Source organism: Sciurus vulgaris (genome assembly GCF_902686455.1).
Source record: "Sciurus vulgaris genome assembly, chromosome: 2".
In the NCBI taxonomy this organism is placed as follows: Eukaryota; Metazoa; Chordata; class Mammalia; order Rodentia; family Sciuridae; genus Sciurus; species Sciurus vulgaris.
The window spans coordinates 32697440-32711910 of NC_136462.1; the positions used below are offsets into that span (position 1 = coordinate 32697440).

At 33.6% G+C, this 14471-nt stretch overlaps 1 protein-coding gene across 10 annotated transcripts in view; it reads right to left on the minus strand.

The window, feature by feature from the left end:
- The window catches only part of PCNX1 (pecanex 1), a 164057-nt gene that overhangs the window by 31213 nt on the left and 118373 nt on the right, over positions 1 to 14471 (minus strand). For 9 of the 10 annotated variants that reach the window (XM_079127061.1, XM_079127062.1, XM_079127065.1 and 6 more), the window contains 6 exons: positions 13703 to 13844; positions 12782 to 12959; positions 10079 to 10187; positions 9163 to 9292; positions 6157 to 6215; positions 4116 to 4331 (listed from right to left, as the gene is read on the minus strand). In XM_079127061.1, coding sequence (XP_078983187.1) covers positions 4116 to 4331; positions 6157 to 6215; positions 9163 to 9292; positions 10079 to 10187; positions 12782 to 12959; positions 13703 to 13844 — 834 coding nt within the window. The remainder of the gene's footprint in view (positions 1 to 4115; positions 4332 to 6156; positions 6216 to 9162; positions 9293 to 10078; positions 10188 to 12781; positions 12960 to 13702; positions 13845 to 14471) is intronic. The other variant, XM_079127063.1, reaches the window with a different exon arrangement.

The following is a 14471-nucleotide window of genomic DNA, read 5'->3' on the forward strand; positions in this document are numbered from 1 at the left end:
AGTGATTTTTAGCATACCTATGAGGAACTTTCCTAACTGTTCCCTGGATTAGCTGTGTCTGTCAGCCACTCTGAGTATTACAGGTAACAATGAAAAGAACTAAAAATCATGAGAAGTGGACATATTCAAATCGATCAACATAACAAACTCCTGATATGTTAATTTAGACTTGGAAAATTGTTCTTTTTTTTTTTTTTTTTTTTTTTTTCAGATTGAACCCAGGGGGGCTCTCCCACTGAGTTACATCCTAGTCCTCTTTATTTATTTTTAAATTTTGAGAGAGGGCCTTTTGTTTTTTTTTCTTTTTTGGTGATACTGGGAATCGAACCCAGGGCCTTATGCTTGCAAGGCAAGCACTTTACCAACTGAGCTATCTCCCCAGCCCGGAAAATTGTTCTTGATAGAAGTAACAAAAAGTGAACATGATAGAAGCTATAATCGGAAATTTTTAATATGACAAATAAACTGGTGAGTCTAATTTTTCACATAAGACTTACATGGCAAAGAATTTTGAAATTATTGGTAAAATAAAAATGGAAATGAAAATAATATATGAATGGGTTTAACCAAGACCTACAGGAAACTGATCAAGAAATCTGTTTAGTTAAATACTGCTTAAAATTAACCATCAAAACAGACAAATAAAATATAAGAAATTTAACTGGTTTAATTGAGCATAACTCAGAAAATACACCAAAAACACTCAACAGATCCAAACACTTGCTTGGCAAGAGGACATGCTTGGTTAGTAACTGGGGTAGAGGGAAGTAGGGGGGATAAGGGATGACACTAATAATCAAGGATCACATCAGTATCTAGGAGCAAGAATATAATCAACACCCCATGAGAGTTCTGGAATGAACAGGAGAAAATAGCATTTTTTTAGTCAATCTGAAAAGTTAGCAATATATATACTAATGGCTGTGTGTGACAGGTGCTCAAACAAAATCACTGAGGCAGATGTGATTTCTGCCCCTGAAGTTTGACCAACTTCAGCCCTGACCAAATCCAAGCTAAAGATGGTTTTTATATTTTTAAAGGATTATTTAAAAACAACAATAAAGAATATTCAACAGAGAATGTGTAGAAAGTCTAAAATATTTACTATGTGACTTTCAACAGAGAAAGTTTACCAACCCTCAGGGCTGGAGAAAAAATAAACTTTAAACAAATGAACACAAATAAATAAAAAATTATTATTGTGATAAGTACTAAGAAAATAAGAACACGGTAAGATTAAATATAAGCATGTGTGACAGGTGGTTAGAGAAGGCTCTTTGCAAAGTGACATTTAGGGTAATCCCCTAAATATACTTAAGGAGCTAAGCCAGATGGGAGATTGGTGGGAGGAGTGAGATGACTGGTACTTTCTGGGGGAAAAGTGTGGGGTGACAAGGAGCTCTTAGTTAAGAACTGAGCACATCTAAGAAATTGAAAGAAGTCTAGAGTGGGCGAGGAGATTGGTATAGAGTGAGAATGTAGAAAATGGCAGAACCAGATCATAGCATTGTAGGATGTGTTAGGGTTTTTGAATTTTAATTTAATAGGAGTCACTGAAAACTTTCAAGCACAGGAATGACATGATCAAATCTGCTTAAAAAAACAAAAAAACAAAAACCAACACAATGCCTGAATGAATTACAGCTATCTTTGCTATCCAGATCTAGCCATGTGTTCAGATAGTAAGGGATAGTGTTTCCAAATTTGACTAGAATTTTGATTGGTAAACAACTAGAGCTTGAACAGCTAAGATTTATCAAAAAATTTATTTGAATCTATTTATTACCAGAGAGGGAAAGTTGGGAGAAGGAGAATTTAGATCAGCTATTTGATTTGATGAATTTATCATCAATATGACAGTAGATGATATGAGCAAGTGATAAGAAAGGCATTTTTCCATTTCACAAAAGTATAAAGGCTAGAAAAAAGCTTCCCCAGGCATTTTTTTTTTTTTTTTTAAATTAAGTTAAAAAACCAGGTGAGATCCTCAGGTCCCAAAAGTTAAAAAGGAAGTTAGTTCTAGCAGTGGTAAGTCTGAGGGTATGATGTGGACTTTTGGATGAGTTCACTTGGATTACATTTGAACAGGATAGGAGTATATGGAATTAAGGACCAGAGTAGATGAAATAAAGGTGGAAAGACAGAATGAAACATCCACAGGACAGGAAGAGGAGAGTAAGAACAGAATTGGGGAGGCAAAGCATTACAAATTTAGAACATCAATATATGTAACAATTTGAGTACTATGTAAGTACTAGTTAACAGAGTCGTTTCTAGGGCTGGGGCTGTAGCTCAGTGGCAGAGCACTTGCCTAGCATGTGTGAGGCACCGTGTTCAATCCTTAGCACCACATAAAAATAAACAAATAAAATAAAGGCATCTGTCAATTTGCAACTACCAAAAACTCGCAAAAAAAAAAAAAAAAAAAAAAAAAAACCCTCAAAACAAAACAAAAACAAAACAAAAAAACCCCAGTAGTTTCTAGAGAAGCACTTACTCCATCCACAAAATTTTCTTAACAAGCTTTCTGATTCAATATCAAAATGGAAATTAATCCTGAGGGTACGGATCTGGATTGATTCTCTTTCTAGTCAAATATTTTCTGATTTCCTATTCCAGACTAAAGACACTACAAAGACTTCTTAGGATAGATCAAAAACTCTCTAAACTCTTTAGTCCAAATGTTCCCATAGACCAGAAAGATATTCAAATACAGGATTTGAAATTCCTATAAAACTAGTTTATTCTTTGTGCTTAGAAGCTATTCAACCTAAGATGTGAAGAAAAAGGAACACTTTTACAGTGTTGGTGGGATTGTAATTTAGTATAACCACTATGGAAATCAGTACAGAGGTTCCTCAAAAGACTAGGCACCACTCCTCCTCGGTATTTATCCTGAAGAATTAAAGTCATCAAACCACAGTGACACATGTATAACCATGTTTTGGGCTGCACAATTCACAATAGCCAAACTGTGGAACCAGCCTAGGTGTCCATCAATGGATGAATGGATAAAGAGTATGTGGTAATATATACACAATGAAGTTTCATTCATCCATAAAGAAAAATGAAATCATGTCATTCAAACTCATAAGGCCAAGGGTATTATGTTTTCTCTCATATGTGGAAGTTAGAGAGGAAAAAGGAAAAGGAAGGTGGGAGCAGATCTCATGGAAATCAAAGGGAGATCAGGAGAGGAAAGGGACCAAGGGGTGGGGGATGGGGAAGGAGGGGGGAAGTGTTAGGGAGTGATACTAGCCAAATTATGTTGTTATTTTTTGTGCATGTATGAATATATAAAAATAAATCCTATCATTATGTACAACTATAAAAAATTGTGGGAAAAATGAGTTAACATAGGTAAAGTGCACAGAACAGTATCTGGCACGCAGTGTGTGCAATAAATATTAGCTGTGTTAATAAAAAAAAAAGAAGTTACTTAACGTGTAGGAGTTGACAACATCAAGTTGATATGTTTCTGAATGTACCAGTTTCTGTGAAGAAAGAGTTTCATTTGTCAGTAAATAAAACTACAGAGTGCAGGTGGGAGGGGCACCAGGATTAACTACCTCATACATGCGGGGTTTTATTTGTAACTAGACAGAGGTGATGGTTGCACAACACTGCAAATTTATGTACCAAATACCACTGATTTCTTCATTTTAAATAGTTAATTTTAGGTGAATTTCACTTTAATTAAAAAAAATTGTTGAGGACAATAGCATGATGTCTTTTGGAATATAACTCAGTCAACTACTCTGTCTCACACAAAAACAACATTCTATGCCACTAGCCATTGAGCAAACATATAATTTGTCACAAAAGCGTCTGGCAAGAAACAAAGCACAGACAACAGAAGTTCAGTATCTCCAGGTAAACAAGTCAATTATATTCTAATGCTACTACCTTTCCATATAATGCAACGCCAAAAAAAATGACTCTTCATGTGACTATGAAATGGGGGGGGTCCCTAATAAATACTCTTCAACAACTTTTCTCACTCTATAATCCCAAATATCTAATTTTATGAACACTTTTGATTTGAGATATAAACATTCAAAACTTAGATGCTGTAGAAGTACACTATAAAAATAAAAGATGAATGAATGTCCTACCTCTAAATTCTAGTCCCCGCAGCTGGAAAGTGACGAGACCATTGCCTATCTCTATAAGGTGTACTAATGCATTGAGATAGTCAGAGGCAAGGATGAAACAATCCCCGGTACTGTAGTTTCCCCACCGTCCCAGCAGCAAATCACCACAGAGGCTGTGCTGCAGGGATCTCGTTAAATGTTCATAGAAGATGGAATTCAGATTGTTGTCATCTGATCCTATAAGAAGGGATTAAACAAAAAACCAAAATGTCAGATTTCACCTTAATTCTCTTTCATATTGACAAATGAGATTGTTAAAAATAACAAAATTAACTTCCAGCTCAGGTTGTATTTATATTTACTTGACAAGAAAAATAATACTCATACCCTTACAATTTCTACATAAAAATGAAACAATAATGAGAGGTTTCAGAATTGAGAGAAGTTACATAACTTCTCTGAGGATTCCTATCCATGTAATGTGGGAATTTGATTAGATACAATCTAAAAACTTTTCCACCTTTTTAACAGTCCACAACTTATAATTCATGGACAGTTATTGCTATTCAATGAAATGCCTTATAATTGAAACTATACAGAAAAATGAAAAGGAGAAACTAATATTCAGAAGGAGAACAAAAAGCCTATTTGGTAAAGAAGTGGGTAAAATAATATATAAGACTTGAACAAGACAGTCCAAAACAAAGAGAAATTAGTTAAAAAGAACCGAATAACAAGATGGTTGATATTTAGCAAAAATAAACTATATATACAGATGTAGAAAAAAAGAACCTACAAATGGTATGTTAGGGTTATCATGTAAGAAAAACATTAGTATAAAACATCACTGAATGAGTATGACCTCCTCTAGAAGTAACCCATCCAAAGTGGGTACCCAAAGCACAGTACTAGAGAACAGCAAAATGGTCAAAACTTAGTAATTATTTTAAACTTAAACTAAACATTAAAATAATAAAAGGGGAACCCTAGGTTCTAATGGCAATAAAATGATTGTATTTAACTTTATGCATATCCAATACAAAAGTGATTTTGTCCTGTGGAAAGGTGGTGGCAGCATCAGGAGAATTTCAGTCCCTTATAGCATATACTAGAATTGAGATGGTTCTTTTCTCTAACAGAATGTGACGATTAACAGTCATTAATATCAAATAGCTAGTACTCCTTAATTCAATATTAAAATTAAGAACCAATTAGATCTATAGTTCGGTTTTTCAGATGTGTATAGTATTTTAAGGGAACTTATAAGTCAAATAGATATAAATATTTCAGTCTATTTGAGAGTAAATGTTTTTTTAATACACTTAAGTTCTGGTTGTTCGTTAGTCCTTCACAACTGCGGCAGTGAAATTCATTTCTTACTGCTGGATAGGCCAATAAAATGATGCTTCCCAAATATAAAAACTAAGAATCAGATTTTAGATAATGGTAATGCCACCAAAGTGCTACCCACTCAAGTCATATCTTGAGTGGTTATATGGTCCCTTGTAGATGACAACTCGATACATACTAAAATTATATTAACATTTACTTAAGAATTCAGGAAAGGATAGAAGCCAATATATTAATGAAATGTTCTAAATACCCTTCAACACAGTTGACTAGTTTTAGTTTAATTGCTTTCTACTTTTTAATCTATGTAAGAATAATCTTTCAGTGACATTTTAAGATTTCCCATCAGCATCATTTAAATGCATTTTATTAAGGATGGGTATAAGTCAGGTACAATGGTATATGCCTGTAATTCTAGCTACTCTGGTGGCAGGAGGATCACAAGTTTGAGACAATCTGAATAACAGATCAAGGACCTATCTCATTAAAAAAAAAAAAAAAAAAAAAAAAAGATGGGCATATAAATTGGAGATATCTAATTCACATGCATTGTACTTTGTTAAAAATAAAACAAAATAAAGGATATCAGTTGTTTAAAAATGACTACTTGGAACTCATAAAGGATTTCAACAAAGATAAATATATATTTACATATTACATACACATGACAAAATCTTTAACTTAATGCCTTACTCACAAGTAGCATTATTACCTGGATTTCTATCAAGCTGGGAAGCCAATCTGGTATTTGAATGGTCCACTCGTTTTGTGCTAAAGAAGACAAAATAAAACATGTTTCATTTCTTTACTTAAAAAAATTTAGTAAGAGTAAGGGAGCTGAGCATAGTAGCATGGCTGTAATCCCAGCGACTTGGGAGGCTAAGGCAAGAGGATTACCAAGTTCTAAGACAGCCTGGGCAACTGAGATCCTGTCTCAAAATACAAAATATAAAGAGCATTCCTAAATTTAATCCCCAGTACTGCAAAACCCAAGACCAAAACCAAAACCAGACAAAACACAAGGAGGGAACTCTTAAGATACAGATCAAATAATAGTGCTTTAGGAAAATCTCTGGGGAATCTCTGTTACTAATATATTGATAAACTCCTTGGCAGCACACTGCTTGCTAGTACTAGGGCTTGATCCTGTCTCACGTGTGCTAGGTAAGTGCTTCGCCATTGAGCTACATCCGGAGCTGGTAGCACAATTTTACAGATAGTTTTTTTAACAGTCCCCCCACCCCCACATTTACCACATATAAACATAGCAGTTTTTCCCCCCTAGTAGGTATCGTTGTAGAGTTTGTAAAAAGACATCCAGGGGTGGTAGTTGGGGGTGGAGATCAGAATGAGAAAATGCAGACTGCACATGGTTCTCAGAAACTCACAGAACATGAAACATTCTTTGCAAGGGGAAGGAACACCTATTAAAGCTCAGTGGTACTGTGTCTAGTCTTTAGAACAGTAGTTCCCAAAGTGCAGACTGTGAAACCAGGACTTTTTCAAGGAGTTTTCCAAAACAAAAGTATTCTTTTAATAATGCTTAGTTGTTACTTGCCCCTTTTTCCTCGTTTGACAACTGCACTGAAGGTATAGAAGCAACAGTGGGTAAAACTGCTGATGTCTGAGCACGAATCAAAGCAGCAACACTAAACAGTATTGTCCCTGCCACACATGCACAATAAAACAAATGAGCAGTTCCACTTAACATATCCCTTATAAGGCAGTAAAAATGTGAATTTTATTAAATCTAGATTCCTTAGTATAGGCCTCTTTAATGTTCTGCATGGGAAAAATGAGAAAATACAGAGAAAGCACTTTTGCTGCATTCTGACGGATGTCCCAAGGGAAAGCATGTGTGTAATCATTAGAATTATGAGCTGAACTAGCGGCTTTTTTTTCTTGAAACACTATTTTTACTTGAACAGCTGATTGAGGAAATTTAGACTTATTCATATGGGTTATTTAACAGACATTTCTCAAAAATAAAATGAATCTGTCATTTCAAAGAAAACAACTGGTAATATCTGTTGACATTGACAAAATTCAAGCTTTAAGCAAAAAATTAGAATATGGGAAAGCTTGTATCCACCACCATAAGCTTGATAGCTTCCCAATGCTTCATGTTATTTTTTTTTTTGTTTGAGATTGGTAATAATATTAATGAATACATTTTTTAAAACACTGCATAACAAATTGTATCCACATTTGGAAGACCTCTTTTACTCAGTAAATCAGTATTTTTCTAAGTGAATAATAAAGTTATAAAATAATGCATAAATAAAAAGATCCATTCAAAATACAAGACAGATAGGTAAATATTGATGTAACATAGTTCCAGAAATACAGATACAGTTAAAAATTTCACACTGTACTAACTTTTAAGAGTCTATGATTTGTTGAGTTTTAGTGAAGGATCAAGGAAGAATATCCACAATTGTCTTAAATGTTTATGAAAATATTCCTTTTTCAACTACATATCTATGTGAGGCCAAATTTTCTTATGTATTTCAAGTAAAACAGCATACCACAATAGAATGACTAAAGAGGCAGATAAAAGAAGTCATCTGTTAACAAGTCAGACTTGTAAAAATTTGCAGAACTGTAAAACAGTAACATTCTAATTTTTTTTTGAGTAGGTGGGAAAATATAGTTATTCTTAAAGCTATGGAATTTGTAAGATTATTAAGGGATTCTGGGACCAAAATACTTAAATAACTACTATCACAGAACATGACTCTGTGTTAGAAGTTGGCCCAGAATAGGATACAAATAACAGTGAAATTTGCCAAAATGGAAAATACCATGTGTGGTTTTAGTAATGGACTATAATCAAAATTTCAAACCCACAAGTCAATTCACTGTTTCCAAGGTGAGACCACAACTTCCCCCAGCAAACATGCCAATGTGTGAAAGTGCAGAGGAAAAAGCATTCATGGAGATGGCCAATGGAACCATAAATTAGGATAAGCTCTTTCTAAGGAACTGAATCTAGACAGAGAAAATACTTTATGTACAAAGACACTCATTAAAAACTTTTCTTCATTGAAAAAGCAGAGGTAACTTATAAATATTTGGATCTCACTGGCTATGGTGGCATACACTTATAATCCTGGTGACTTGGAAAGCTGAGGCAGGAGGATCACAAGTTCCAAGCCAGCCTCAGAAACATAGAGAGGCTCTAAAGCAACTTAATGAGACTGTTTCAAAATAAAAAAAAGCTGGGGATGTAACTCAGTGGTAAAGTGTTTCTGGGTTCAATCACCACCCCCAACCCCAATTAGATTTCAAAATAGCTATTTCTAAGAAAACTATGAGGTGATTCATTATAATACTGGATAGCACAAAGATTTAGAGTATTATTAATGAGGAATAAGTTTAAGAAATACCAATGAAAGAAAAATAGATGCAAAATGAGTACATTTAAATTAGAATTGTTTTTAAAAATCTCATGAGTAGAAAAAAGAGAAACAGTGATTTCCCCCCAATTCTATCACTTACATAATTTTCACATTTTAAAAATATTTATAAATTTTTAGCAAGACTATTTCAACATGTAGCTCAGTGGTAGAGTGCTCCTGGTTCAATCCTCAGTACCCTCCCCATCAAAAAATTCACCATAACAAATTATGAACCACAAATAACTTCTAATAATAATGCTGTCAATAGTTTTTCCTTATAAAAAAGAAACTGTCTTTCAAGCATTTACTTTACTCACTTATAATCTCTCTCCCAGAATTTTACAGGTCGAACATAAGAAGTGATAAATATTGCACTTCCTAAAAAAGGGTTTAGTGGAGTAGAGAAGAAAGCTGACACAGCAGCCTGAATAAACAGCATAGCTGAATCTATGGGAAAAGTTGTTAAGGAACTTAAGATTCATCTGACATGCACACACACAGACATGAAGAAGACAGAAAAAAAAATTGTACAAACACATTTAGATCACAGCAATTAGAGAAATGAAATTCACCAGATAAATACAAAAGAGGATGTCAATGGACACCACAAGGGCATACCAACAGAAAACAAAAAAGGGAAAATATGAATTGATCCAATACTTTGAAGGGGGCCAAATATGCTAGTACATATTTGGTAAAACTCCATATGTCAATTTGGAAAGAAATGCTTGGTTTCAATTTTCCATTAGGTTAAAACCAAAACTTGCAGATATCAAAAGTCTGCCTTTCAACATCACTAGTGTCATTAACCTTTGTTATTATTTAGAAAATATTTTTAAGAAAGGAAGAGAATAGAAAATTTCAGACTGTTCAATCTATCATGAAGTGTTTTGCTCAATTATTTAAAATATTTCTAAACATTCTATGCACATAAAAAATACTTTTATTTCTAGACTTTAATAACATAATAATTTATATTTATAATACGGAATTTTAAGTTAGTATTACTTAATTACAAAACTTTGTTTTTTCACGTTTAGGTAATCTGTGGGCCACAGATGTTAATACAAGTTAAACAATCTAAATCAGGATAAGTGAGAACTAAAAAGAATGAGAGTTTGATTATTTACGTATAGTAACCTATATTCTATGCCTATGAAAGGTTTTGCTTGTAAATCAATATTCTTATCAACGATATGACTATCCATTCTCATAATTTAATATGAAGGATACGAGGCACTGCAAAGGGCTGAGCAAATGCATGGAAAGCAGAACCCCATGTAATCTGCCATGGGGCGATGTAGGTATACACGAACTGCAACTTGTAAAGGAGTTCCCAAAGCTGTGGGAGGAAGAGGAAAAGGAAAACCATCAGCAAAAAACTTAAATCAGATATTTGAATTAGAAAATAAAAGACCTACAAAATGTATTTTCTTCTTCCTAGGGAAACTGCATTGAAATTATCTGCCATTTGTATAATAAGATTTATTACTGCAAAATGCTGAACTTATTTTTAAATAAAAAATGCCATTTGTTAAGTAAAGATGCCTACCTGATTTGTGAATTTGTTTCATAAATGTAGAAAGTTCTATGCCCTCTACTGGCCAGTCATATTACTACTACTACTACAAGTAAAATGAAGAAAGGTAGGAAGCAGCAAAGTAACAATCCTTGGAGGAAAAAATATATCCAGGTATCTGTAAAGCTTAAGTACAACATTTTATTCCAAAACACACTTTCCTCAAATTTTAGTGCTCTGGAAACTGAGTATGTTTAAAAAACAATGTCAAAAGGAATTGTATACAGTTTTCACTACCTATTTTGCACAGAAATTTTGTTGTATATACTAGACTTCTGTTGATAATAGAAATTATCAATGGAAACAAAATATACATTTTAGTCTTATTTAACTTTGAATCTGTTATTGTGGTTGAACAATCTTCAGCTCTGAAACAGGGACGCTGTTTGTCCAAGACGAGGTCTGCTTGTCAGGCAATACAAAACCCAACTCTTGAAATAAATCACAGAATCTTAAAAAGCAAAAGTTTTAACTAATTTGGTGACAAGATTAGACACAAACATCCCATCTCTTAAAATACTTAAGCTGATTTACAAATGAACTTGTTTGACTTTCAATTTAAAAGAGAAATAAGGATTGGGTATATACCACAGTGGTAGAGGGCTTGCCTGGCGTGTGTGAGGACCTGGGTTCAATCCCCAACACTGCAACCAACCAATCAACTGAAGAAATCACAATTTCAATGAATTGGGACTGCAGATGAATCCCAGTATTTTTAGCCATGAGTCAAAATCATGCTAACAATCCTCAGAACTAATGTTAATAGGATCACGTAAAGCAAAAGAAACACATATATTATCATGTAATTAGAACTACTTAAAAGCAGTAACTTGGAAAAACTTCAGATTCTAAATGTGAAACAGACTGTACTCAAATTTTGACTGTAATAATTGAAGAAAAAATGATATGTAACTACATAGGTGTGTTGGGTAATAAAATTTTTGTATACATTTAATTAAAAGGTTTATTATTAAATTGATGATAGAATGAAATATATCTAAAGTGATCTATTGAATATTACTTATTATCACTGTTCTTTCTAGTGACATATGAAAGACAAATTCCTTAAAGACAGAGCTTCCTCTCCCTGCCCCCCCACTAATTAATAGCCTATGCATCTAGAATAGTTCTGAGAAAATGTATGCTTTCCCCCAGAATATTTGACAAATGAAGGATTAAGAAAATCCAAACTAATGTAAAGTGTACCAACTATAGTTCATATATTAGTTTGCAGCTTTCACTTATTTCCAATCAGTATAAGAAGACAACACAATTTTCAATCTAAGTATCTCAGTTTGTGAGAGACCACATGCTTCTTTATATAAACAATTCTCTAACTTTCTGGATTTATCTTTTGGTTAATAATCATGCTGACAAGAAAAAATAGATGATGAAAATGCATATTAATCAGTGATTGAACAAATGTAATACTGAAATAGTTTAAAAGGTATTTATTACAATATCGAAAATGACTACCACTAAAACCTCGTTCGGATTAATCACTTTCCATTTTCACTGTTTCATCCTAGGTCAGACCTCCACCACATCTGAATCACTGTCACGATCTCTTAAGCTGTTCTCCATACCTTCAAGGTTCTCTCTTCCCCATTTCATCCCAAATGTGGCTGACCAGGCTAACTTGCCTAAAATTGGACTTTCACTTTGTTTTGTAGCTGTTCATTTGCTTCAGCTCTCAGTTACCTATCAAATGGGATAATATATGTCAAAGTCCTTTGTATGTGGTCAGTGTTACCATGAAATCTAATTACTATTTAATTCACAAACAATCTGACTGTATAACCTATTTGATTGAGAAAGGTAGTATGGTTCAATAAAAAAATCCTTGCATGAAGAGGGAGAAGATCTGGATTTTGCCATCTCATTTACAAAGGTCATAAGGACACTTGTCTGAAGGCAAATAATGAATTTTAGAAGCATTTTGTAAACTTCAGAATATTCTGTTGAGTTCATTTCTGGTTGTTCCCACATGGTCTCACTGTCTTCATTCAGCTAGCAAGTTATTCTTCACTAGAATTTGTTCCCTTCACCTATCCAACAACCCAAATTCAACTATAACCACTTATATTTCTAAAATTATTCAAAAGCACACTCCACTTACTAATAATGTTTCTTTATATGACAATTTTATCTTCCTAACTATAGCAAAAAATACAATTTATATGGATCACTGTGACTGGCATTGCTTAGGGATTCTAATATACTCGAAGTTAAATGATGAGAGACATTAATTAAAAGACAACAAATAAATAAAATACATGCATAATCTTCACAAAGTAGTGTATTACTTAGAGTGATAGTTTTTGCAGGCAGAGATGTTCCTTTCAGTGATAAATTACCTTGCTGAACAGTATGGACATGAAGAAGAGATCCAATAGCATGGTCTCTGAAAAAGCTTCATAGTCAAATTTGAAAAAGAGCACTGTAAAGATGACTGTGACATACTGATATGTAGGGCTGCTAAAAGAGGATCGCAGTAACTTTAAGCCAGCTATGGTGATCATTAAAGCACCTAATCTGTAATAGAAAGATACAACTCATTAACTCATGGTTGACCACACTGGAACATTTTTCTAACTTTAGAAAAATGACCAATTTACTAAGCTTATAATATAGAGATCAAATTTAAACTTCTAAAAATGATTTATACACTAAGCAAATCACATCTTGAAAGGATATTGAAAGAATATTAGTATAATATTCTCTTTCAATAGTTTGTATTGTAATTCTAATCCTCTATGAGTGTAAGCACGTTTTAAAAATAGGCAGGTATTATAATTCTGTCACCTGGTTCTTTAGTTTCTCAATATTTTTATCACTGTAATGTTAATTGCACTTAACACATGAAAAACACATAATAATTACTCCAAAACATTTACCTATTCTAGAAGATAGGACCATGGGTAACCATGAAGGAAACTGACCATCTATATGGTATGACTTACACAATACACAAAACCAGCCATCCCCCAGATCTGTCATCTAATATTAAAAATTGATCTGAATAAATGCCCTCTTCACAAAGTATCAGTTGACAATGAGATGTTCGTAGTAGTGAATTTGCCAAGAATAAAAACAGATGTTCTAAAAAGGGAAGTGAAAGATAAAATTTCACCCGAATTTTTCAGCTTACAATGCCATGTACCACAGAGACACTTGATGGATATTTGGACACTGATCAATACCCTGAGACACTCTATTGTAATACTGTTGTAACAGTCCCCAGTATTCAGACTTAGATAGAGGATGATTGTACTTACTCTGTATCCAGTTTCTTTGGACTGGCAATTGTCTCTGCACTGCTACTTAGTTCATTGAGAACAATCAGTGGATAGATGATATTCTTCTCCACAAAAAGAAGCCACACATGAAGTTTTTCAAACCACATCATAGTAGCTGCATCTAACAAGGCAATATAAGTCAATAATATCACATGTCATCCAACAGATAAGTGTCTGCTAATGTGACAAAAAAGGAAACTCTCACAAATCAAATTAGCACTACACTATAAATAAAAATATAAAAATCCAGTACCTTAACTAATTACCAACTCTGATGAATTCTGAAATATGTACAAATTTGCTATTTGGATATGACGTATCTTTAGATGAATTTCATTTTAAACTTTAATTCTTTGAGGGGCGGGTACCAGGGATTGAACTCAGGGGCACTCAAACATTCAGCCACATCCCCAGCCCTTTTTTGTATTTTATTTAGAGACAGGGTCTCACTGAGGTGCTTAGCGCCTTGCTGTTGCTGAAACTGGCTTTTGAATTCTCTATCCTCCTGCCTCAGTCACTCGTAGTGCACCACTGTGCATGTGCCACTGCACATGTGCCACTGAGCCCAGCTTAAACTTTAATTTTTGAAACCTGTTTTTAACTAACTTTTTTTTCACTTCTGGGTACATCTTATGGAGAAAAGGTTACTAAACGTTAGGCTGCCCCATGTCACAAAATAAATAAATGATCTATTAAGTTATTTATTTCTAAAATGTTAAGATATACATAGACATACACACATACATAT